Raw genomic sequence first — 27,941 nt, forward strand, 5'->3', positions numbered from 1 at the left:
CAAGGCACACCAAAAGTGCACTGTGTCACGATTTAGAAACTGCACATGTGAAAAAAGAAATGGCAGTATGTGATTATGCTTACAGTTATTTTTTGTCAATTAGAAACAGAAAGTGCAAGTAAGGAAACGTGTATGATCCAGGGGCAGTAAAATGGCATAATATTTAGAGTTGCAATTTCAAAATCATTGTACAATGAATAATCTCAAAAGAGAATACTGTTTTTCTTTACATGGTCACGGTTTCATGGTTCAATTATGTTACTGTCTAGATTAAACTGTTAAACGCAGTTAACAATCAGATTATTTTGGGTGTGTTATGACGCTCAGACAGTTAGGATTAGCCCAACATCGGTATGCCGACTGCTGTGACTACAACCGGGGTTCGAGCTCTCTGAAGCCCCTTGCGGGCTCGCTGCACTCGTCACGCTGCGGGCTCGGTGACATGTTGGGCTTATCAAAGGTTCTATTCTTTCCTCTATGTGGTTGTGACCCCCATGAGGGCGAATAGCCAATCAGTTGGGATCCCAACTGTCTGTCATTTAACAGACATAATCCCGATGTCGAACTAATGACCGTCGGAATCGCGACTGTTGGAGCGCCATCCAGTACCCATTATTTATGCCTGTTACATCTGTGAATTGCTCACATTTAGAAGGCACATAGTCTGCGTAGGTTTCTGTGTGTCCCAGCTCGTCAGTGTCTTCATCCTCCACCTCTTCTTCTACTGGGTTTGGAGCCTGATGAGAGAGGTATTAGAGAGTTTCATTTAAGGAGTATAAACAGGCAAGCCCTCTTTAAATCATTAACACAGCCACTGTCTTACCCGCTGCTGTACTGGTGCTGTATTAATTATAGCCTGCAAATCCTCAAACCTATCCAGTCCCAGAAACGAACGACTAGATGGAAAAAGCTAAAGGGAGAGAAGCAATGTGGAGATAAATATCATGTTGCTGTAAATTAAACAAACAAATCTTTCTATTAAATCAGCACTATGCGACTTCTATATATAAATTACATAGAACCATTTAGTTCAATTTAAGCCATAATTTACATCAAATATATTAAAAGAAGGACATCAATGTCTTTTTGCAGGTCTTTAACCGTTTATGGTTAATATTAATATTTAAAATTGAATTCTGAGTGGTCAGATCCCTAGGAAGATTTTTCCTTTGGGAAATTATAACTGTACTAGTTACCAGCCTGTCAAAATGACAGAACATAACAGTAATGGATATGCAGGATATGCCCGCGCGTATGGAGCAACAATATCATTGCTTTGTGGATGCCGTCTAGTGGAAAACATTTGAAGAACACCCGACTGAGGAGCATCTTTAGCCTTTTATTATATAGGATGAGGCTAGGATTACTCCATGGAGCGCCCCATTTGAAAATACACTTTGTTTTTCTTGTTTTACCCATTTAGAAAAATTCAAGTGAGGATACTGCCTACAAGTGGCGCCAGAGCCGGCCCTAGCCAATTTCATGCCCTAGGCAAAATATTGGCAGGTGCCCCCTAGCACTGATGACCCAGCAGCTCTCTTACTGCCCAGCACCCATAACCCAGCAGCACAGATCAAAGCAGCAGCCAGGTGAGGCTGCAGGGGGGAGTTAGGGTTAGGCTGCAGTAAGGCAGGGTTGAGCACTTAGAAAGGGGTCATTGTAGCAGCACAGCTGTCCGCAGTGAGGAATGACTTCATTGCCGGCACTGCGCACAGCGCAGGGCTTGAACATGTTTTAGCGTGGTAATGATGTCATGCCTCACTTCGGGTGGCTGAGCTGCATGAGGAGGTTCTACACTGGGTGACTATAAAAAGGTGTGTAGTATATTTTGTGCTTATATATCCTGGCGAAATTTTGTGATCAAACAAACATTAATTTAGCTTTGGCGTTCCTGCTCCTTACTTTGCTACCAAGACGTGTGAGTGCAGCTTGCCCTCTTACATATTGCAGCAACTTGATTGCTTTGGATGGCACCTGAGCACTTACTGAAAATTTGTGGATCTTAGTGCTGGTACACACACACACACACACACACACACACACACACACACACACCATTTAGTCCCGGAATAAAGACAATACGGCACTCCACAGTCTAAATAGCCAATATTTCTGCTGACAACCCCCTGGGATGCGAGCAGACATCTGTGTAAAGTAGGGTTTTGTTGCTGGTTGCGAGTGCCAGGGGAAAAGTAACTCAATCACAATCAGTAAATAATTAAATTCAACGTTACCATATAAAGGTATTAATTTAAAGTTGGAAATTTGCTCCCCCCCCCCCCCCCCCCCCCCGTCCCAGTGAGCCAAAATCACAATTAAAATGCAAATGCAAAAAGTGTTCCAATTAATACGGTACAAACTACCTCCAGCCATCAATTATTGCATAGTACTTCACTGGTTGTATGTACCATCTGTGTATATAGATGGTCTGCTCCCTTTCAGGTGGTCTTATTTTCAGGGCTCTCAGGATTGTCAAAGCCTTTGCTGTTAAGGCTTGTGTCACCCCTGTGCTGAACCTAATTTGGTACTATTTGTGTTGTCACAATTCCAATTTGGCATCATTTAGAGTTGTATCCAAAGCTGATTGTTTGCATACAACTACAATGGTGAGAAAGGCAACACTGTGCATACTGTATGCAAGATCACAGACAGAGCCCCCTAAGACCAAGCATGCCTGACAAACTGTGGCATTTTGAGGGTGGTGTCAGGGTTAGCTTCCATGTGAGTACTGAGGCCAGTGTCGCTAGCTGGAAAGAACTGATGCCAATTCTGAGAAGCCTGAGGCTTACTCAATTGGTCGACGGCAAAAACAATGGTTACAATTGTGATCAGATGCAGCACCTATATGAAAAAAAAAAAAATTATTAAAATATATATATATATATATATATACCATATATATATATATATATATATATATATATATATATATATATATATATATATTTATATTGTTTATCACCTGCTGTGAATACACTGCTTTCTTACCAAGACCCTGGAGTGATAGATAGATAGATAGATAGATAGATAGATAGATAGATAGATAGATAGATAGATAGATAGATATGGTATATATATATATATATGGTATATATATATATATGGTATATATATAGATATGGTATATATATAGATATGGTATATATATAGATATGGTATATATATAGATATGGTATATATATAGATATGGTATATATAGATATGGTATATATATATATGGTATATATATATATATATATATATGGTATATATATATATATATATATATATATATATGGTATATATATATATATATATATATATATATATATGGTATATATATATATATATACATATATATATATATGGATATATATGGTATATATATATATATATAGTATATATATATATATATATAGTATATATATATATATATATATATATATATATATAGATAGATATATATATATATATATATATATATATATAGTATATATATATATATATATATATAGATATAGATATAGATATAGATATAGATATATATACTTGAGTGGCCGCACTCATGGGACATTACTCACCATACTCCAAATTAACACGCAGGAGCCGTGTCTCTTAGCAACGTTTCGGGAAAATTTATTCTCCCGTCCTCAGGTTTAAACAAAGTGTAACATGTTTAAACCTGAGGACGGGAGAATAAATTTTCCCGAAACGTTGCTAAGAGACACGGCTCCTGCGTGTTAATTTGGAGTATGGTGAGCAAAGTCTCATGAGTGCGGCCACTCAAGCATTCTTATATCATTTCATTCTGAGCCAGCACCAGATTCATAAATTCTGACGACAAGGTACTGATTGACAACATTTCAGCTGTATTAGACAACTTTTTTCAAGTCCTATATATACATACAAATACGAGTATCCTTTAACCAAATATCGGTTATTCAAAAAAAAAAAATCACAATCTGCAGAAAGTACTTTTTTACTAAATATGTGCAAGAAAATGATTGCTTAGCATTCAAATACAGTGCCCGAGATAACCTTGTTTCATGCGCAAATAAAATAGATGTGTGTCCATTTCATGTGTTTGATGTGTTTACACAACACAAATTCAAAATACCTCAGTGAAATCTAAAAATATTCAGAAATACGGAATAATCAGTTATCCAAAATACTTCTGGTCCCGAGCATCTTGAATAATGGATAACCAACCTGTACACACACACACACACACACACACACACACAAAGTCACTGCTATATCCAGAGATGCAAATTGCATACAACTCTGAATCCCCCCCATAATGTATAAGTAAATTATCTGCAATGCATTTAAACAAACATTTATTTAAAAATATTTTTTTTTTAGGTTAATTGAAATAGCAATAATGTGAACTTAAACTATGTATTTATTTATTGGTATTTTTAATAGCTAGTAAAAAGCAGGGTTCTACAGATAGCTTTTCATGAAACTTTCGAGATAATAATGTCTTGCTGGTGACCTCACACACGATGTCGGGATGGGCATAAGATCATTTAGAAAACACTGAAATGTTATTACATTTATTAAAAAATTAAAAGCATCACAGCTTAAAAACAAAATAGTCTTAAGCTGCGCACAAACCAAATACTAAAAATAAACTTTACATGCAGTGCATAATTTTGTGTGTGCAAAAAAAAATATATAGGAGTGATTTTTTTTACAATGAACCCAAGTACATTGAACTCACTATGGAGCACACTTCTAAAGAACAACAGGCACACGTGAACATATGGAAAATCTTTCATACAAAACACAGAGTTAAGCTGTATACACACTGGAGAAACAGGGAGTTGTTCTGACAGTGGAACAATGTTAAATAAGAATGGAACAATCACTGTTCAGTCCTTCATTAATATGCATATTGTCGCTAGGTGTGATGTGCAGCACAGCAACACAGCAGCATATCAAGCGACTGGGGTAGCAAGCATACACACTGTGCAACATGCCGGTCAGATCCGTCCGACCGACGGCATATTGCCCAGTGTAAACCTGGCTTTACACAAGAGCAAGGTTGGATGTAGACAAAGATAATAATAAACTCACACAGAAGAATCGAAACAGACATTAGACCAGTGGTTCTCAAACTCAGTCCTCAGGACGGAGTGCATGTTTTGCAGGTCTTCTCAGAATCAAGTGAAATAATAAGCTGAGGACCAAGTTTGAGAACCACTGTATTAGACTACTCACTAACAATGGGGCAGATGTATTAATCCTTAACAAGAGATAAATGCAAGGGTGATAAAGAGATAAACGTCCAGCCAATTAGCTTACTGACTTTTTTTAAACACAGCCTGTAACATGGCAGTTAGCAGGTGATTGGCTGGACGTTTATCTCTTTATCACCCTAGCATTTATCTCTTGTTAAGCCTTAATACATCTGCCCCAATATCACACCTGGTAAAGTTCTCAATTGAACATAAAGTGCAAAGAAAAATAAAATTGGGAGAGCACAAGTAAAACATGTAACCGCGACAAGAAAACAGCCAGCCAATCTGGCTCTATCACTCACTGATGTAGTGCTGGTGTCCTGAGCAGGTGTGTTGACATCCCATATTGTCGGTACATGGGTAAGACTGTCAATAGGTAGAAAATCCTGGGTGTCCGTGATGTCGGATAGTGAATCCGGGGAAGAGAGGATGGAGTGGTTGGATAATTCATTAAAGAAAGCTGGAGACTCCTTTAAAAACAAAAAGAAAGCCACAATATTCTGGTAAGAACAAATATGAATGCCATAAGCTGCTAAAGCAAACGTTCAACACTACCTAGAGAGAAACAAAAACAAACAAAAAAAACTTCAAACCATTGTATCTAGTCCATTTTTTTTTTTTTTGGTTAGTGAAGACAATAGAACTTAACAGTTGTCACTTTGTGCAATGCAGAAAGATGAACACTATCTCATAACAATACAGGTACTCGCTGCGCGACTGCAAGTACAATTGTCTTGGGCTACTTTAGGATTAGCCAAAATGTATCAGACGAAATGACCTTGCAATTTTGTTATTCATACAAGCTTATACCAGACTTGAACAAATTTCAGCCTTTAGTAGAATAGATCACCTTAAAATGTTTACAAGAGTTCACGCAGCGCTGCTTTGAAAGTGGTGAAGCATAAATGAGTATCGCCTTATCTCACAAAGATGGAGTTTCAAGAACTTATTAAGCAGGGTCAGAAATGTAACTAAAAGGCTACTAGACATAAAGAGCTTCTGTTAATATAATAAAAGAAACCCTCCCTTATGATACTGCAAAAAAAAAAAAGTGTACTTTGTGTCCTGCGTGTTCTTCCTGGAAACCAGTTTAAAACAGTCCACATATATTCACCTCAAAATTATTTGAACTAGTAAAAAAGAAAACAAAAATAACCATAAAAAGGGTGACAAAACCCCACTCCAATCCATTGTTCTAAATGCCTACTAATCACAAACTGTGCCAGAGGGCGTTTTCATTATGCAGCTATAAAAGCACCAACCAATGTGGGGGAAAATGTGGGGTAATATGGCATTGTACAATGTAATAATAATTATTTAATTTGATTTACAGTTTCTTATATAGCGCAGCATATTCCGTTGCGCTTCACAATTGGAATAATGTATACAGTAGGTGTTACATTCATGCTAAAACATCATAATTATTCTATTAACTAGATATATATTTACAGGCAGATAGACAAATACAGACAGGCATAAGCACGGCTGAGGTGCCAGAGACCTCTCACACCAAAAGGGGCTATTTGGTGCAACCGAAGCCACAGTATGTATGTGGTCTGACCAACTGTATGCTAAATTGCCTAAAAAGACTAGTAAGTGTTGTATATGCAGTAGCCCGAAATTTACTAGCAGTCTAATTGGGGCACCACAAAAGCTGCAATTAAACAGGAGTGGATTATACCTGAATGACATTGTTATGATAAAATAAAATATATTTAAATGTGGCAACTAGGTTCATAAAAAAAAAAAAAAAAAAAACAATTAACTAACAACACACACCCTGACGTATCCATTTCAGCCTTAATCTAAGCTATACATTTTTGTTCTGATCCTTCATATCTATACATCTATATAATCATACACACAGATCCATGGATTCAACTAATGTGACATTATAGTTAGGGGAATGAACATTAGCAAACATAGGAAGTGCACAGAGATAAGGTGGCCATACACACGCAGATTTATCTTCAGATCTGTCTGGTTGGAACAAAAACATGGTTATGGATGAGAGCAAATGACAGTTGACCATTTCTTGGAAATGCTGGAAAACTGACAAACTGTCACTCATCCATAACCATGTTTTGGTTCCAACCAGCCAGATCTGAAGATAAATCTTACTAATGTACCGGCACCTTATTATAGGAGTATTGAATATTGGTAACAGATGTCCAACACACCAAACCTAATTATCACTTTCTCTTCTAGCGACCTCTATTGCAGAGGCAGCCAATAAAAAGGGTAACTAAAGGGTAATTTCTAAAATGTATTCCAAAAGAAAATAAAACACCTTACTAGAAATCGTGGACAGACAATGGGGGCATACATACATACCCATATGATAAGATTGGCAAGTTCAGAGGGGGACAACTGCTGCAATAGTGCATGGAAGCCCTTGCTGAGCACTTAAAAAAAAAAATGCTGGATGAAAATAAAACCATTACCAATAATTTAATTAACTAAAAAAGGTAAATATGGTAGGCAGATTCAGGAATAAAACCAGGCAGGTTATTCTGGTTTACTAATTCTTAATTGCAGCCATATTTCCTATACAACTACTAAACACTTAAATGTGTACACTGTATGCCAACAATCTCCATTATACTATATTACGGACCAAAATACTGAATATCTGGAATACCCACAGTATTCCACAGCACTTGGGACTTCATTACCATGTTACTGGGAGAGTTTGTGCCCATTTATATTCAGATGTAACTTTTAAAAAGTACTTTACGTCAAGAATTATACAGATTGTATTACAACAAACAAACAAAACTAGGTGACAAATACTGATTCAAGCATTCCATTGCATTCATGGTGTATAAAAAATAAATTAGACACCCCCCTCCCCCCAAAAAATAATCAGATGATCATCAGACATACCACCTGGGTAATCTAGATTGAGATACTTGTTTATATAGCTCACCCCAACCCCCACCCTTCCTGCCAGGAAGAAGCTGGTAGATAACTCATTTACATAAATGCAGTTTACAATACTATATCATATTTATTGTGAGATACATCCATGTTTTATTCAGAAACACCTCCTTAATCTAGATATTACTGGAAGAGCAAGATCCTGCCCACAGACATTATTGGCAGAGAGAACCCTCCCTTATTTTACTGCCAGAAAGAGCCCTTGTTCCTAATATTACTGGAAAAGTGAGAATCCCCCATCATTGATAATGCCGAGAAGCAGCCTCAATATTCAATTTACTCCCCCCACCACCACATGCCACTACATCATATTATCAACAATTAGTATGCTAACCTTCATATGGACCAACATACCCCAATCAAATGGCATAACTCAACTATCCCAAACATTAAGAGACACTTTGTACCATCCCCATGAGTACAGTACTTACAGGTTAAAATCATATTTATACTAGTAATTTATTGCAAACAATACCATTTATTTAAGATTACGAAGATGAAAAGAATACATGTTGCAAGATTGAGGTTTGAGCTAAAAGTCATCTGACCCAGATCATTTGCTCGTGAGGAGAGTTTGGGAGTTTTACCAGGTCACTGGTGCTACTCAGCTTCAGCCGATCATCAAGCAGGAACAAGCAGGAATTAAATTACTCATGTACAACACACAGGATATATATGATCACATCTACAATCTCTTCTAGAATTCTGATGACCCATGTCATTTAAAAGGAAAAGTAGCAACTAAAAGAGTGGTGGCACCTGAAAGACTACTGCCTCACTATATGCGGATATTACAAAATCGGGAAGGTCTTAAAACCGGAATGGACCCTGGAATGCCAGACCGGACAGGCTCCACTCATGAAACTGCCATTCCAGAGCAGGTAGTGTCCGTACCAGGGGCGTGGGGGCTGTCTGTGTGGTGCCTGTCCAGTGTGTGTGCCTGCTACAGGTTTGGAGAGCTTACAGCCTCCCTGTATGGTTCGGGTGTAAAAAAAAAAAAGTCTGATCCGGACCATATGGGGATGCGGTAAATGGTCCTTTCCCATCTTCCCAGTGACAGGTGTCAAAGGCCCCCCTGGACGGGACACCCCCTGTACCAGACACTAAAAGCTGCGGAATGGCACAATTAAATAAATTGAGCCTGCCCGGCGTGCTGGATCCCGTCCGGTCCCGGCTTTTATTTAGTCCGTAAAAAGACTTAACAAAATAAAAAAAGTCATAGATGGCATGATTTAAATGGGATAAGGGCAGAAAAGATAAAACTTTTACAGGTTTTCTTTTTGTATTTATGTTCTATTTAGGACAACAAGAACTCTAAAGCATGATGGTCGACAGTTATTAGGTCGACATGGTTCTAGGTCGAAAGGTCATTAGTTCGACAATGTCTATGTCGACAGTCAAAAGGTCGACATGGGGTTTTCACTGTTTTTTTTACCTGAATGTCAACACAGTTGACATGGACACAGTTTCAAGTGCACCGCTGTGCTCGGCACACTATTTTATTCGGCACAAAAAACAGTGAAAAACCCCATGTCGACCTTTTGACTGTCGACCTAGACATTGTCGAACTAATGGCCTGGCGAACTAATGGCCTTTCGACCTAGAACCATGTCGACATTTTCCCACGTCGACCTAATGACTGTCGACCATCAAGCTGTAGACCAAATGACCGCATCCCCTATGGTGCACAGAAAGAGGACAAGCACATCGTAATAGTGAAGATGGAAAGACAGAACCCCCCGATAACTTGGCTTTAGACATCCACTTGCCGTACTCCAGCTGTCACAACCTAAATGTGCCAACTATAGTATGCCACCGATTTGCCGGACTTCTATTTTCATACCCAACAACTTCTTGCCCATAACACATTACCTTTCATTATCTGGGTGGTTAGGGACATTCCCAAGTCTGATAAAGGAGGAAGAAACCAGATATAAAAAGGTTTGCACAGCCCTATCTTTATAGTGACTTGCAAATTACAATCTTTCTTTCTTTTACAGGAAGTGAAACTAAATCTGTGTGTTTCTGAGTGGACATTGCGATAACATGAACAAAACATATTCACATTCACACATAAAACTTCACAGAAACTTCTGTAACAACACATTCACCCAGAATAAAGAAACTGTGACCCTATGTGCTAGTGGGGTATCGGAATAAGGAAGAATACCTTGTTCACTGAGGAAACCTTCAGCCAGAAATGCAGTTGTGACATGCCAACAGAACAGGAGCTGGAAAGCGAACGATGGGCTGACGGCACAGAGACTTACACATGACAGCAGAACATCACAACAGCTGGGGGCCCCCTCCTCCCTTCGGTCTGTCCTCCTGGGATCTGCCCCCTTATGCTTACTTTTCTGCTGTTCGCTCTCCTCCCCATACTACCCTCCCTCCCTCCCCCCAGGGCATGCATGGCCAGCCCCTGATCCCACTTCCTCTCAATGCTCTTCTGACTTTCAGGAAATGATTCTATGCGAGGATTCCTGGCAGTCACAACACTTACTGTGCCTGGCAGTAAGCTCCACCCCTTATATACCTGTACCTGCAACGCAAACCAATCACAACTTGCCAATTGCTGCTAATTTAACCCTTCCCCTTCTAGAACCCAGATAGCAACTCTGTTGCTGCAAGACAAGTCGGTTGTCACATTATCTCATTAACCCCTTCCTTGCTGTAGAAATGTCATGTGTCCTCTCATTAACCCCTTCACTTCAAGACTATCTATTCTTAAGAACAGATCATTCTCACGTCAAATCCTCTGCTCCCCCACCCCATCCCACAGACACACACCCCTCAAGGGAGCAATTGAGTTGAGGGGAGTGGTATGGATTCCAGGAACTTTAATATTTACAGCAGACAGTGAATCCACATTAACTTTAGCACCAGCTACAGGAACCAAAGATAAAGACCTCTCCAAAACAGGCTGTACATGCCCCCACTCCTCACATAAATGTATAATAATCAAGTTATACACTATTGCATCACAAAGATGTATGCACATCCAGCACCAGTGTGACGCCTGTAACAGTGATCTCACCCACCCCTACAAAAACACACACCGCAGGATCTCTGAAGGTACCACTGCACTGTAACTATTATCCTGGGGATAATAGCAGGGACCCAAAATAATTCATAACATGCAAATCACCTGAAATATTTAACACTAAAAATATATACAAATGTAGAGTGTGTCTCAATTATGTACAAAAGAACATTTCAATGAATCCCAAACTGTGGCAGATTCAATTAAGCATGAGGTTCTGCACTACATGCTTTTCAAATATAGGGAAAATTGCGCTTGATTCTGCATGCGCCTCAATGAGGGGCAAGCACAATTGAGTGAGCTATTCTGATGTTATATTATCCTGTGAAGTTCCAAAAAATAGCAGTATTCAATGCTGCTGGCGAGGAAGTTTGTACAGCGAGGATAGCTTTTCCTCACCGTCCTCACGGTGAAACCCCCTCGTTCTATACGATGGGCCGGATCCTTGCCGTGAGCGGCCAGCGAGGATCCCCCTTACACAGCCAAGTTCGCCGCAAATGTGCGAGTCCATCAAATTATGTGACCATTTTACCACATTCGCCTCGGGGAACAGGCAAGAAGGCAGAAGGTGAGTATTGAATACCCTGATGGCGAGTTTTCGGCACTTCTATGTGCCGATAAATGGGCATTGAATACCATTAGAAGCCTCACCATTTATTGAATCTGCCCCCTGACTAAGACTGGCATTCTGGTTTTCCCTGGTATACACAAACAGTAATTTTTAAAAAATCCTGAAGATGTCCATACACTGTGGGACAGGGCAGTGCGATGAGATGCGCTCTACCATGCACATCCCATCGCACAGCACATACAGTCTGTGCAGCCCGTGCTTTTAGTACTAGATTGCATCGTATCTAGTACAAAAAGCATGCTGCTGTAGCACATTGTATGCTTTTTGTACTAGATACAGTAATACAATTTAGATATAGTAATAAAAGCATGGAATTCATCGCACCGTGTATGGGCACCTTCAGAGCCGACACAACATTGAAAAGGGTAAATGCTGATGAAATAGATTAATACCTGGTCACTCCATACCACAATCAAGATAAGTGTTTAATTTACCTTCAAGTATGTGTGAAAATTAGACAAGATGCAGCAGCAGCTCCCCACTAGTGCCAAACAGCAGTACTCCCTCGAGCTTCACTGGGCTCATACACCGGGCTGATAGGGGTCATATACAGGCACCTTCAGAGCATATTAATACCCCTTTTACACCAAAAACCCTGGTCTTTTAACACTGGAGTTTCCAGGATCTGACCCTGCTTTATACCCCATTTACACAGCACTTCGACCTGGGTCTGCACCATTTACACTGGACCTGGGTCAGCCCTGCTTTTTCTTGTGGATGTCATTAAAAATGCTTGAAATTGCTCATCAAGGACCAGCACTCGGTTCAATTGAAAAGATTCCGATTTGTATTTACAATACAGGCATGTTAGAAAAACAATGCAGAGAGCCGGCCCAACAGCTGTTTCAACCAGGGGGTCCTGGTTTTCATCAGGGGTAACACATAGTAGGAGTTATCCATATAAATACCTTAAGAAAGGGCGCCAGTCCCTCCTTCATTGACCCTGTCAGCTGGTGCCTGCAGCGGGGTCAGCGGTGACTGACAGCCATGCCGGGGTTGCCGTCATGTAAGGTTACGCCAGCAGGGTATCCCCTGTAACCCTTGCACTTTGAATCTGAGTTTCAATATTGATAGCAACGTTACATTTACACCCTTTATTTACAAAATATACCGCTCATCCAGACCAATTGATGTCTATATGTTACATTATCAGCAACAAGTGTCTCTGCTTATTGGACATGCAGCTTCACTTTAACATCAGCAGACACTAGTATTCTCGTTTTCTCCAAGTTGCACAGAGCATACAAACAATTTGCATACACAACACCTGCCCATGCTGTGCTGCACAGACCGGAGCTTCTACTCCGTTCACTTAACATTAGATAGCCGCGCACATACATTGAGTTACAGGGGATACCCCCCGCTGACGTCACCTTACATGACGGCAACCCCGCACAGCGCGGCTGTCAGACACCGCTGACCCCACCGTAGGCACCAGCTGACCGGGTCAATGAAGGAGGAACTGGCGCCCTTTCTTAAGGTATTTATATGGAGGGGATGCTGGCTGCGGCTGCTGCAACTCCCCCCTGCAGCCGCGGGTTCCCCGCATCGAATGGGCTGTCATTGGCAGAGTCCCTGTGGCGGATGTAAACTACTATTTCCTATTCGCCTCGCCTCAGGGACCCCCGCCACTGACATCCCATTCGCCGCAGGGACCTTGCGGCTGCAGGGGAGAGTTAAGAGTTACAGCAGCTGCCGCCAGCACTGCCTCCGTCTCCCCCCTCAGCAGCAGTAGACAACCCCCTCCTCCTGCAGCAGAGGGGACAGCGCTGCACGCCGTGGAAGGACCCGCTGCTGGTGCCTCAACCCGCAGCGACCATTTACACCGGTTTCTACACGGGTCCTGACCGTGTTCTACCCAGGTCAGGACCTGGGTAGAGGACCCGTGTAAATGGACACGGCTTCACCCCATTTACACCTGACCCGGATTTTTCGGCGGTGTAAAAAGGGGTATTACACAGCACTTCGACCTGGGTCTGCACCGTTTACACTGGACCTGGGTCGGCCCTGTCTTTCCTTGTGGATGTCATTAAAAATGACCATTTTTGTTCTCCGTGCCAGGTGCTATAAACACCTCAAAAGTGAAAAGCCCGGCTTGGCCATTGTTATCGCCAAGGGAACCATTTGGAATAAATGTCGTTCTCTAGAATTCATTACAGGCCGGGCAATGAGAGGATTATGCTTTTGTCACACAAACACTTGCCCGTTATCTCTGCATCTTTGTCTGCAGTATACTGTACATGACACTTGTGTATAGCAACACACAGGCATGACATACATACCTCCCAACAGTTCTGATTTTAGCGGGACAGTCCCGATTATCAGGGCCTGTCCCGCTGTCCCTCCCGCGGCCGGCAGTGTCCCGCGGAGAGGGGGGGCTGTTGGGAGTCCCCCCTGTCGGCTGCTAAGCAGCGGGGAATAAACGCTGTGCGCATGCGCACAGCATCTATTCCCGCAGCCAGGGGGCTGGGGGCATGGCTAGAGGCTTACAGAGCCTCTGGGTCTTGCCCCCATATGGTAAAAATGCGGGCGTGGCCTCGCGGGAGAGCTGCGTGTATAGACCACCTGGTCCGGCAAAGTTGGGAGGTATGGACATATATTCTCCTGAGATTTGAATAGTTAGGTCCTTATGACACAGATCATCAGCACGGAGGCTGTTCTTGCTGTAACAGTGCGGTCCTGGCCTCATTTAAGTGATGAGCCAACATTACAGACTATATATTGTAGCACACACAACTTGTTTCACTGATGCTATAGGGGCAGATGCCGCACGGACACCGACACAGAGCAATGATGCTCCAGGTGCAACTGCCGTACTGACACCGATCAATAATGCTATAGGTGCAGCTGTCACAATGACACAGAACAATGATGCTATACTGTAGGTGTAGTACTGACACCAACACAAGAATCCTATAGGTGCAGCTGTGTACTGACACAGAGCATCGATGATACAGGTGCAGCTGTCACACTGACACAGAGCAATGATACTATATGTGCAGCTGCTGTACTGACACTGATATAGAGCAATGATGCCAGATGTGCATAAGAACACTGGCTGTACACGGAGAGGGCTCACTGTTGTGCATCTGCTGTTCCCAGTATTGCTGCGGCTTGTAGTACTACAGCAGCTAGGCAAAAGACAGGTATCCGAGCGGTGCTGTAGAGGAGCCTGTCAGCAGCACAACGTTATCCACAGACGGGGGCTATGTATGCAGCCGTGGGGTCCCTGCGGCAGATTGGCTGTCAGTGCGCAGGATCCCTGCAGCAGCCATCCCCTTCGCCCCTCCCCCCCCCCCCCCCCCCCCTCAGCAGCCTGACAGCTTACCTCCCCACGTCGTGCACGGACCCGCTGCTGCCTCAACCCGCAGCGGGACCATTTACACCGGCCTCTACACGGGTCCTAACCGTGTTCTACCCAGGTCAGGACCTGGGTAGAGGACCTGTGTAAATGGACGCTGCTGACCCCAATTTTTGTTGGTGGTGTAAAAGGGGTATAACTGACATTTAGAACAACAGTCTATTCTGATTTCAATCTGCCCGATATTAAGACAATGCTGTCAGCACAAAACAGTTCTAGCAACTTATACCAACTAAATAGACAGACAAAGAGTGACTACACCAAGGCAATAGTGACTAGTCTTTGGTAAAAGCGGACAGCAAAATGATTCACTTCCTAAAGGAAATTCCAGGTTATGTCTTGGAGAACTGCAATGGTCTTCAAGGTCCTTAAGAGAAAAGGCAAAAAGCACACAAAAAGTTCTAACAACCCTGGAGGTCAATAAGTCAGCTTTCAGCAAATGTATTCCATAGCACTGTACACCCATAACAAAAAGGGACCGGGCATTAACATACAGAAAAGTAGGTACAGTAAGAGGGCAATTGGTCCAATATGGCTGTGTGTGGACTCAAAAAGTACTGCTATATGTATATAGTCAAAATGCATTCATAATCCTTTTGCTTAGCTGTTGCCTTGATCAGCAGAGTTGGCATGCGTCGGGGCCAAATATAGACAAATAAAAGCTTATCTTTATTAGCAAGCAATACTTTAGTATTCAGTTCACAGCAGGTGAACACAGAACAGACAATGCAAAGGTTAAGAAGAACAGTTCCTGTTACACTTGCACACAACACACACACACACACCTTTCTGGGATTTTCCACATAAAGAAGCCTGGAAATTTAGGAAGATTTTACATGTACTCTTAACACAAATAAAAAGGCTCAGTCAGACAAAATGCCGTTACAAAGATACGAGAAAATAATGCATCTCTTGTCTGCTGCAGCTCGGTCTGATCACACATATATTACTGGAAATACCATTGCACAACATTACGCAATACTCTCCATGGGTCGCCAGACAGTAAAAGGGTCAGTAGATGGGAGGGGAAGGGAAACAAAGCAGTAGGGACACAAGTAAGAGATCAAGGGGAAAATAGAGAGGAACAAAGGGACAGATGAAAAGGTACAGATCTCAAAATAACATAGCAGGATAGACAGAGTGAGAAAGGAGTAAAAAGTTAAAATGGATTATAAGCCTTACAGAATAAAGCAGGTTAATGTGAGAAACGTGTATGAAAAACTGTATGTTAGTAAAACCTCCGGGATTTACAAATCGCACAGCCTTTACCTTGAAGCTTTCAATGAGATGATTGACTTTAATGATATGGATATTTAAAAATATAAAAGCATAAACTGCTTAAATCTATGGGAGTATTCACTATCAGACAATATTTCTGTTAGGACAGGCGTAGGAAACCTGGGGCTCTTCAGCTGTTGTGAAGCTACAAGTCCCAGCATGCCGTATCACAGTTTTAGCACTCCCTAATAGCAACGCTGTGGCAAGGTATGCAGGGGCTTGTAGCTTCACAACTGGAGAGCACCAGGTTGCCTATGCCTGCGTTAGGTGGAAATCTTGCTGTTTTCGCCAAAAATAGGTAAATCATTTTCTGAGGTTTGGAAAAGATTTTGACATCCAGAAACTTAGAGCATCAGCGAAAATGGCTGCTGATCGTTAAAAACTGCTGCAGATTCGATAATTTGGGGTATTTCTTAACAAATTAGATTATGCATAGGTGAGTCCTGGCTGTTTTCAGCCGGGTTTGAATACCTAATTATGATATTTCCGCTGGATGGAAATATCACCAGGGACCCAACCAGCCATTTATGTGCTATTGAACGAGTCATGTGAGTGTTTCTCATTGGTTGACTTTCATCTCAGATCCTGGTTGCTTATCCATACATCGGAGGTGCATGGTGCCTCAAGCAGGAGCTCATCACTGGTAATAACATGGGACTAACAGCCTGATTCAGACCGGCTTGCAGGGCTGACAATTCACAGCTCTAACGATTATTGAATGACCATACATGTGCTTGCATCATAGTGCGCATGCGCAAAGCCATCCTGAGATGAAAACCGGCAACTACTTTTCACTGCTCGCCATATGCAAGGTGATTGACAGCCCAACGGCGTTTGTTGGTGGCACCCGGCCATTTTCAGGGTGTCGGGAAAATGCAGATGGATCACGCCATAGGATGGAAGGAACGATTACGTCAGCTCCAGCCGCAGAGCTTACATTCTTGAACGTAAGGTAGTATTCTAGCTGCAGCCAGGCTTATCTTCCTCTCGCATTGCTCCACTTCTACCACTCCCCTTCAACAAAATCTGCACTGGCTCTTATTCCCCTACCGCAGAGATGGGGAACCTTTGGCCCTACATATGTTGTTGAACTACATGCCCCAGCATGCCCTGCTACCGTTTTGCTATTTGGCCATGGTAAAACTGTTGCAAAGCATGCTGGGATGTGCAGTTCAGCAGCTGGAGGGCCAAAGGTTCCCCATCCCTGAACTACAGAATTCTCTTCAAAACATCTCACACTCACATACAGGACCATCTCTAATTCCATAGCTCCATATATCTCCATTCATACACCCTCCCGCCGGTCGGCCGAATACTGTCGTCTCTCCTCCTTCCTGATCACTGCTTCCTACACTAGAGTTCAGGACTTTGCTCGTGCTGCACCCCTTCAGTGGAACACATTCCCTCACTCCATTAGACTCTCCCTGACCTCGCAAAGCTTCAAATGGGCACTGAAAACCCACCTATTCCTCAAAGCGTACCCTTCCACTGCATAACCTAGTCCTGAGGCTGCTCCTCCGACCATCTGCCTTTACAACTGGACACCATGACAAAACAAACTGGGTAGTAACAAACCGACAGAGGTAGGAAGGTCCTGCTAGCAAGTTTACGATCTACTAACAACTATATGTGTTTTAACTAAATGTGGAGATTATATAGGCGTTTCATATTTGGACAATCAATATTATACAAGTCCTTGAGATGCAATATTATGCTTATAGTGTATTTACATACATATTTTATAAAAAAAAATTAAAAAAAATGACATTTATGTTTAATGTTCCATATTGCAATCAATGTCCAGCGCAGTGAATGCCATTTTTTAAATATGAAGTTATATTGATGTGTTCTGATTACTGTATACATTATGATTACTGTAAATAAGTACTCTCTACTTCACAAGACCATCACAGCACCTGCCCAGTATGACTGATGCATGCGAGTGGGATAATTCTGTCCGTCAGATGTTTAGAGCAGAATAGTGCCAGGTGGCAAGTAAAAATAACCAGATGGAACACCCGTTCAAATGGTAAGAACATGAAGTAACACTTGGCACATCATTATGTTGATTTTCTGCTTTAGCGTGACAAATCAAGAAAAAAAAATAAAAAGGTGGATCCAATGGGAAATGCATAGCACACAAAATGCGGAAGGAAATGTAGAATACATGCAGGGGAAATGGGGTACGCAGGTAGGGCATGTATGATACGTAATTGAGGGAAGCATGTTTTAGCAAATAGAAGATAACTAAAAGATTCTTATCAGGAGATGTTGATGTCGTAAAGAGCTTAAAAGTGCTGGTGGGTCTATCTGATGAGCAAACATTTAAAGAACACAAACTGCATGTTGAAACATCTCACCTGTGTGAAGGTCTGACTGTCAGGAAAGAAATTAGGGAATTGCGTTGGGAAGTTCCGACTGTAATACTCTGATGGACCATTATAATTTGACCTGTGGAGATTAAAGAAATGCAATATAAAAAAAGAAAGAAAAAAAAAGCACACAGAAAGCACGATCCATAGGCAGAGAAAACCTGAAGACCTAGAATAAATGAAGAAACTGGTTGAGTGGAGACAGTGGTGTGTGTTTGCAGATGGCCAGCAAAAAAGATGTTGGCACAGGAAGTGACAGAACCTGCAAAAAACTAAGAGAAAATAAGGGCATTTGGAAGAGCAAGGGTGAAGGGTCATATGTTACTGGGTGTCAACTCCAAAGGTACACATTGGAGAATTGGCAGTCTAACTCACAAACTAAAATTGTGAGTTTTTACTATGGGCTGTATTGGCCCAAGTGTGCATTTAATGTGTGCCAGATGGCTCTCAGCAGGTAAAACATAACTGGCAGAAAGCACCTAAGAGGCTGGCATAAACTGAGCAAAGCCTAAAGATAGGCATGCGGAGGGTCCAAGCAGGCAGATGAATATTGCACACAACCATTGAATAAACAGGAGGAGATGAAAAAAGCATGCCAGGGAAATAACTGGGATAGACATAGTGTGAGATATTACAGTGCTGGCTAAATGTAAAAAGCAAAAACTAGGACTACGGGATATAAGAAAGCAAAACCAGAAATCTAGAGTGGACAGTGACTGAATGGTATATGATGTTGCAAGTGTCAGTGATTAAATAACATGGCTGAAACACCTTTTGGGGGGGGGGATTCTATTTGGCATGATAAGCCAAGCTGCATTCATATATGGGTCAAATACAGACGTGCCAACACTGCAAATTATCTGTTGCACTTCTATGAAGTGCAAGAGAAAACTTGCGATAATGGCAGTATACAATGTGCCTATCTGGAATGGCACATAACACCAATATTGGGAATTGTATTCCCCACACAGCTGCGTTCAAAGGCTTAGCTTACCTTAATAGGACATGGCTACACCACAAGCTACATGCTGGATATAAGCAACACATTTTGGCAAGCAGAAAGTGAAGAGGGAGAGGCGGAACTTACGGATCTAGGCTGGTGAGAGGAGCATGGGGCAAGCAATGAGCAGGTGAATATGAGAAATGTGTCCACTGGGTACCAGCCAGCGCCGGGGTCTGAAATCACAGCAAAGTTGCATCAAAAATCAATCATACCCATCCCTATTATTCTTCTGCAAGCTATAAGAACAATGACATCACTAGTATGGCTCTATTATTTCTATACCTTTCATTCTCAGGGCTACCTGAAAATATGCAAAAAAAGAAAAGCCACTTTTTCTGCTGCCCAGTGCAGACTACACATACATGAGCAACCTAATGAGGTGCTGACCATACAGAGCAGAATGCAGCTTGTTAATACACCTATTGGTAAGACCCATTATTTTAGCCTCAGACCAACTGCCACTTCAATACAATGCCAAGAAAGATAATCATCTTAAGTACAAATACTAAGAAATATTGAAAATAAAAAAGTTGTTTACATATTCTTAATACTTTTCACTGCAGAGGATTATCAAAAGGAGGAGGGCGTTTTACATTTCTATCACAAAGCTCCAAACAGTGCAGGTTTCAATAAGAAGGGGGGGGGGGGGGGGGGGGGGGGGGGGGGTAAGTTTGCACTGTATCTATTCATATACTACTGCTGGAAAGCATGACAGCAGGAGACAATGCCCTGCACGTAACAGTTGAGATGGCATTGAGCCTAAAATTGAACATTACAATATCTACTTCACTATCGTGCTATATGGCATTTGAAAATGTTCAGCTATGGGAACTTTTACATTGTTACATGATGCCTCTATATAGTGGAACAACTTGTATTTTTACATTCCATTTCAGCATAATTATGCTTCACTATTGCCTGAAAAAAAATCAACTGTAACATAGCCTCCTCCATATTCACTGATGGCCTTGTCCAGGTTATCTTTTAAAAACATGCATTATAATTCACTCACACCAGCTTTAAATATAGCTGCACAATGACCAATGAAAGACTATGGGTTAGATGCATTGAAAGGGGTGTGGATCAGTTGGTCACCAGCAAGTTGTTAAGACAGTCATTAGGTCGACCTGAGTCTAGGTCGACCAGGGTCATTAGATAGACGTGGGTAAGACCGACAGGGTCATTAGGTCTTCGTGGGTAAGATCGACAGGGTCATTAGGTTGACGTGAGTAAGATCGACAGGGTCATTAGATCGACATGGGTAAGGGCAACAGTGAAAAAGTCTACATGTTTTTTACCCTTATGTCGACACAGTCAACATAAACACCAAAACGTACCACCGTGTCCCCACGCATCGCTCTCTGCGCTCGCCATGCTTCAGGCACAGTGCATCGCTACGCTTGGAACACTATTCTATTCTCCCACCACGCCCTACTGGATGGTAGGGCATGAAATATCGCCTGTCAGCACATGTCAGCTCAAAAAAAACAAAAAAAAACACCAATGTCCTCCTAATGACCAATATCGTCCCAATGACCCTGTTCACCCAAACGCTTGTCGACCTACTTGGTGGTAACCCAATGACCATATCCCATTGAAAGTAGTAAGTGAAAAAGTTGCCCATGGAAACCGATTTCATAGAATGCACTTGAATGCTACTTCAAAGCTGAGTTTTTGCTATGAACAACTTTGACACTCTTTTCAATGCATCATACAGGTTTCCCTATATTCTGTACCCCACCTTTGATCACAAGCTTCATTTTAGGCAAAGTACAGACTGCTATCTTTCTATCTAAGCAAGGCCGCAACATACTGCATTTAAAGCAGCACCCAGTGATGTTACTGTAACTAGGAGACAAATATAAAACCTAGCGAATACCTAACTGTGCATAAAAATGCAAGTACAGAAACGCATACTTGACCATCAAAGTGGATTTGAACTTTGTAAATAGTCCTAGAGGCTAGGCTGCTCAAAGTAGAAGCAGCTTTTGGCACAGATACCAGTGTATGAGATTTCATACATGTACAGCATTATATTTAACACCCCAAAATGCAAACATTGCTGTAAAAGTCTCACTTCAATCTCAGAGAGTGCAGGCTGGTATTGCATGGTGGCTGTTGAGCACATTCCGTTGGCTGCGTGTTGTGGCTCAGGCTGTGGGTATCTCCCCCCGCCGTCCATCACAGAGAGTGTGCAGGGCATTAGGGTCCTTGAGTTTGCATGGCGTCAGTGGATCTGGAAGAGAAAGAAATAACAGTTGAAATGAGCAACTGAAAACAAAAAGGCAGGGAACAAACAAGGCAGAGAAAGAGAAATGGATGGCTGAGTGGTAGAAATGCATAGCCAAAAGAAATACAAAACCACACCACAAAAGAATATACAAGCTGATAAGTGAAAAGGTAAATAACCAATACATTAACTGCAGAAGCCAACATGGGATATAAAAAGTTCAGGCACTCTGTTAATGATGGACATACTGGAAAACAAGAGTAAAATAGCGAAAAACTGGCCACCCAGCTGATTGGCTTTGAAAATTCTCTCAACCAATCAGCCGCCAGAAAGTCTTTTGAAAATATATATTTTTTAAATTCTGCTGCTGCCGCTACCAGCTCCACGCCACTGCTCGGATCCCACCATTACCCACCTCTGCACAGGTGTGTGGCAGCAATTTCTCGGCCCCATCTGTTAGGGGGTGCCGGACAGGTTCCCGACAGTAGGGTGCCCGATGGCCACCCGCCATTCTCCCTCGTTGGGGTCCACGACCCCCATAGACGCAGAATAGAATAGGTGGCTCGCGTAGCGAGCCACCGAGCCCGCAAGGAGCTTATTTGCACTCGCCATGCAGTCTGACTCCGGGCAGTCGCGATCCCGACGTCGGGATAATGACTGTCTGGATCCCGACTGTCGGAGTCCCGTACCACACCCCTGTTAGGATCGGGTGAAATCAGCCCAAACCTTACTAGTGTATGAGGGCTTTAAGGGCTGCTATTTGAACTTTAAGGGTGGATACTGCTAGACCCTTATCAATCCCTTCACATAGAAACTGCAGAATCTGTGGTGTACCTGCCTTGAAAACATCACAAGGGTGAACTGATAACGCATTACTTTCATGCAAAATCTTAGGAATTTTCTGTCGGCCTTCTTGATTGGAATATGCATCCTGCGGATCTATTGACGCCACCAAAACATATTTTTTCTTCTACTCTGGAACTCATTCTACTGCCCCAGAGTTGATTAATTCACTATGCAGAGACTTCTATTTACAAATTTGTTTAGAAATTTACAAATTTGTCTATTCTTGGATTTTTGAAAAACTGATAACCTTTGGCGACTATATTCAGAACTAATTTGTCTTGAATGTTTTTTATCCAGAGTTCCCTGAATTTAAAGATTGTTCCTACCACCCGTGAAACTACTGGAGGCTGCAGGTAGTCATTGCCTCTGTCTAGGGATGCCAATCCCGGGATTGGCGGGATCCCGGGATTAAGGGCATATTTGGCTCGGATTTGAATCCCGGGATTGGCGGCTCCAATCCCGGTATTACGGGATCCAAATGCACATGCGCATTTGATCCCCTTCTTAGGTGTACCGCTGAGCGGGCCGGGGAGGAGGCGGTAAACTTAAACTCCGGGCAGACGCGGCGGTGTTTGAACACTGTGGTTGCGCAGAGTGACCTCCAACATCACGCTGCGCTGCCTGGCAACAAGGTTGTGTGGCTGCGCAGCGTGATGTGAGAGACCACATCACGCTGCGCAGCCACACACCGATTCACACGCATTTCCTCTATGCTTAGAGGTATTTTATCAATTATTGGGCATATCAGGAGGCCAATCCCGGGATCGACAGTTTTTCAAACCCGAATCCCGGGATTGAAAAAATGTCCCGGGATTGGCCTCCCTACCTCTGTCCTGTTTTATTGGATTAACAAAAGGAAGATCTAAACAGATTTCAAAGAAATCTTTCTTTAGATGGATGACAAGGCCTATATGACCTAGCCCAGGCATGTCCAAACTATGGCTCTCCAACTGTTGTGAAACTACAAGTTCCATCATGCCTTGCCACAGTTTTGCTATTAGGGAATGCTAAAACTATGGCAAGGCATGCTGGGATATGTAGTTTCACAACAGCTGGAGGGCCACAGTTTGGACATGCCTGACCTTGCCTGTCTGAATTATTGTCTAGAACACATCCATAAATCTACCACGTTTGTCTTGAGACAATATCACAGATTTTCCTCCAAACATTCTCTGGATCAGGGAGTCCAGCTTGCTCACGAATATAAAAGAGCCCACATAGGCAACGTGGTAAGCCAACTAGTAGAACAGGAATCAGATGCCTAAGCCCTTCTGGCCAAGATACCAGCAGTAATGGATTTAGTATAAAAATCTAGAACGTCTAGTGAAGCTTTGCAAACATAATTCACCACTGTCTGAATGGGTGAAAGATTCTTACATAAACGATCCCAAGACACGATTTCTTGTAATCATCTTGCAAAGGTGAGCATCATAATCTTAAGAGCTCTAGCAACAGAAGAGATAGTTACCCCAGATTTTATTGCAGCACTCCCTCCACCTCCCCTCCTGCCTGTGTCCCCGCCAGCCCTCCTACTCCCCCCTGCTGCTGTGTGCAGCGTCAGGCGCAGACAGGGAGGCTGCCATATCCCTGCCTTCCACCGTCCCCCCGGCAGCATTCACAGGGGGGGGGGGGGGGGGGTAAAAATTCAGCGCCAGGAGAATCCTCCAGTCCTCCGAATGCTGGCAAATGTGCAGCGAATCCTGGATTCACTGCACATGGTGAAAATTTTCATTGAACACTACCCATAGGTGAGAGTCTCCTCTTTCTAATATTGTGATTCTTGAGTAGTTTACCCTTGTGTTTATGGGCCTTATTCTCGTTCACTCTGACAAAATCCTTCTTAGATGGACAAAACCAGGGCTATTTTTCAGCAGGCTCCAGCAGGAACTGAGGCCCTTATTCTAGTTCACTCTGACAAAATATTTCTTAAATGGACAAAACCATGTGCACTGCAGGTGAGGCAGGTGTAAAACCCCGCCCAAATCTAATTCTCTCTGCACAAATTACATCTGCTCCCCTGCAGTGCACATGGTTTTGTCCATCTAAGAAGGATTTTGTCAGTAAGAGTGAACTAAAATAAGGCCCTATGTGTGCTGTGATCTATGCCAAAAAACTAAGCAGCAGCCCATTGTGTACCCTCCCTTCCCACCTAAGGGGATTGTAGACAGAGGAGTACTGAACTATGTCAAAGGAGGTCTACCCGGAGCCCATCAAACCCTAAAGGAGATGCAGAGTGAGTAGGGAGAAGGGTACAATATGATTTGCTGCTAACCTCCTGTGACATGGTTCAATCCTCATCTGTCTACACTCCCCTTAAGTGGGAGGGGAGGGTACGGTACACAATGGGCTGCCGCTTACTTTTTGTGATAGAGTTTGGTCCCCAACCACCACACACACAAACACGTAAAAAAAAAAGGGGTAAACTACTCAAGAATCACAAGACTAGAAAGAGGGGACTCTCTCACCTATGAGTCTGAGGGTGAAAGAATAGAATAATTCCTTGTTTGAAAGAAAATGTATACAGTGTTTTATCTATAAAGGTGGGGTTTAATTCCAACTTTGTAACTAGAGCAATGACATCATCAAGCTTCATACAACTAAGGGGGACTTTTAAGGGACATACACACTGGGCGACTTTGAGCTGAAAGTCGCTCAAAACAGCATGTTTGAGCAGCTTTCAGCTCAAAGCCGCCCAGTATGTATGCCCCGGCGATAAACTGTGAGCGCTGCTGCTCGATCCCACAGCATCGCTGGGAAAGCCGCTCATCTGCTGTTAATACCATAGCTCTGTGCTATGCTAAGCCATTCTCTCCCCTCCGTTGGTGCCGGGCAGGGGGAAAGCCGCTCAGTGTGTATGCACTGAGTGGCTTTCCCCCCAGCGATGAACGCAATCATCGCTGTCCATTAACGCTGAGCATAGCCGCCCAGTGTGTATGGACCTTTAGTTAATTCAAGCCCTTCATAGTTGTTCCAATGCAGCAACAGACTGTGATTTGGAAAGAGGCCAATAGCATATATTTAGAGAATGAGAACTTGGAAGTGGATGCTGGTCATTCAGAAAGTGAAAGCAGCAATAGTACCATAAAATTGTTCCAGTAAAGAAAAGTAACTCAAGTGTTTTTCTCTCTCACTCCTGTGCATGATCACCAATTTCATAAAATAGTAAATGGCTCTATCAATTGTGTAATTTGCAGAGAACATGCAAGGTCATCATTAGTATAAACATAATAAATAAATAAATAAATAAAATAAAACTTGCACTTCATGCCCAACTATATATAGTAACATGCAATGTGGCAGGCTAGCAGATTTGTATTTGTTTCTTTTTAAGACAAAGCTAATGCTGGGGACACACTTTCTAATATATCATTCATACTGTAAACAAATTATATAATGAGCTTGACCAATAGCCTGTGTCTTTACAATTGACCATGTCGTTCCCAGGGGCAGGATGACTCACCGAAACCCCAACTTTTCAACTGCCCGACAGTTGGGATCACTACCAACATGGGCTTTCCTCAGTCATGGACTTTTTTTTTTTTTTTAAACCCCACCCCCCCCCCATCAGAATCCAGATTGTCGGCCAGTCATACCACACCCATGATCCCAAGGGTAAACCACTCAAGCCTCATGAGATTAGAAAGAGGGGATTCTCTCATCTATGAGTGTCTGAGGTTCCCTGAATAGAATAATTCAACTACCTGACAGTTAGGATCCCGACCAACAGGTGCTTTCTCCATCGTGGGCTTTTTTTGCGCCCTGGGCAAGAGATTTCATTTAGCTCTCTCGGCGACCACCCTATTCATTTTAAATCTCATGCAGAGCGGCAGACCTCAAACACCCCTGATCATGGCCACACGGATCGACTGAATAAACCCTCTGATCCTTTACTCAATCTTTCTGTGTGTGGTCATGCTCAGGGGTGTTCTCGATTTCAAAGGAAATTGGATAGCCCAGATATCTATCCGTGTGTGGGCACTTATCTGTAAGGTTTTGGCAGCTAGTTCTCCAAATAAAAGGCTTCCCCCCCTTGGTTATTCCATAGTAAACCTTTCACTGCCCTTGCCATTTTTCTCCTTTATAAATGGTCTAAATGGCCTGTGTGTATAGAACAGAACAACAAAAAATGATATTTCTGGTTTAGCAGATAAACCACAGGGGTAAATGTACTAGAGCTCAAGCTTTTCTTTAACAGAACATAATACTACAGTCAGTCTATCTAGGTCTTGTATGGCTGCCTCAGGTAAGGAGGACTTATCAGCATACAAAACACTTTGGATAGCATCAGAAATAAAGTCAAGTATGACAAAATCGACATATTGACCTACGGGCAATATGGATATACATCACTTCCTAAAAAAAGACTATGGGGATTATTCTGGTTCACTCCTTCTGGCAAATTCCTTTTTAGATGGACAAAACCATGTGCACTGCAGGGGGTCAGATGTAACATGTGCAGAAAGAATTAGATTTGGGCGAGTTATTTTGTTCCTGTGCAGGGAAAATACTGACTGCTTTATTTTGACACTGCAATATAGATCTCCCTTTGAAGTAAAACCCCACACAAATCTAATTCTCTCTGCACAAGTAACATCTACCCCACCTGCAGTGCACATGGTTTTGTCCCTCTAAGAAGGAATTTGCCAGAAGGAGTGAACCAGAATAATCCCCTAGATATGTGGACATTTGCAAAGAAGACCATTACATTGGCACGGGATGCAGTCAAAATCCCGACGGTCAAAATCCCGACGGTCAAAATACCGACAGCAATTGACAGAAAGTCAAAATCCCGACATGGTCAAAATCCCGACATTTAAAATCCCGACATGGTCAAAATACCGACAAGGTCAAAATACCGACATTTAAAATCCCGACAAGTTCAAAATACCGACACATAGAATGTAGACAGGTGAAAAAGTCAACATGACTTTCGGGCGACAGGTCGCGAGGTCGACATGGGTTTTTCACTGTTTCTTGACCCGACATGTGCCGACAGGCGGTATTTCATGCCC

At 42.5% G+C, this 27,941-nt stretch overlaps 1 protein-coding gene across 2 annotated transcripts in view; it reads right to left on the minus strand.

Moving 5' to 3' along the window:
* The window catches only part of SBNO2 (strawberry notch homolog 2), a 69,298-nt gene that overhangs the window by 31,561 nt on the left and 9,796 nt on the right, over positions 1-27,941 (minus strand). The window contains exons 2-7 of one of the 2 annotated variants that reach the window (XM_083182399.1): positions 21,931-22,089; positions 19,938-20,026; positions 18,839-18,929; positions 5,528-5,695; positions 824-910; positions 647-737 (exon numbers count right to left, since the gene is read on the minus strand). In XM_083182399.1, the coding sequence (XP_083038525.1) occupies positions 647-737; positions 824-910; positions 5,528-5,695; positions 18,839-18,929; positions 19,938-20,026; positions 21,931-22,056 (652 nt within the window). In that variant the 5' untranslated portion in view covers positions 22,057-22,089. Of the gene's footprint in view, positions 1-646; positions 738-823; positions 911-5,527; positions 5,696-10,335; positions 10,488-18,838; positions 18,930-19,937; positions 20,027-21,930; positions 22,090-27,941 lie in introns of those variants that run through there. The other variant, XM_083182408.1, reaches the window with a different exon arrangement.

The sequence above is a fragment of the Crinia signifera genome, chromosome 1 (assembly GCF_055691185.1).
Source record: "Crinia signifera chromosome 1, ASM5569118v1, whole genome shotgun sequence".
Classification (NCBI taxonomy): domain Eukaryota; kingdom Metazoa; phylum Chordata; class Amphibia; order Anura; family Myobatrachidae; genus Crinia; species Crinia signifera.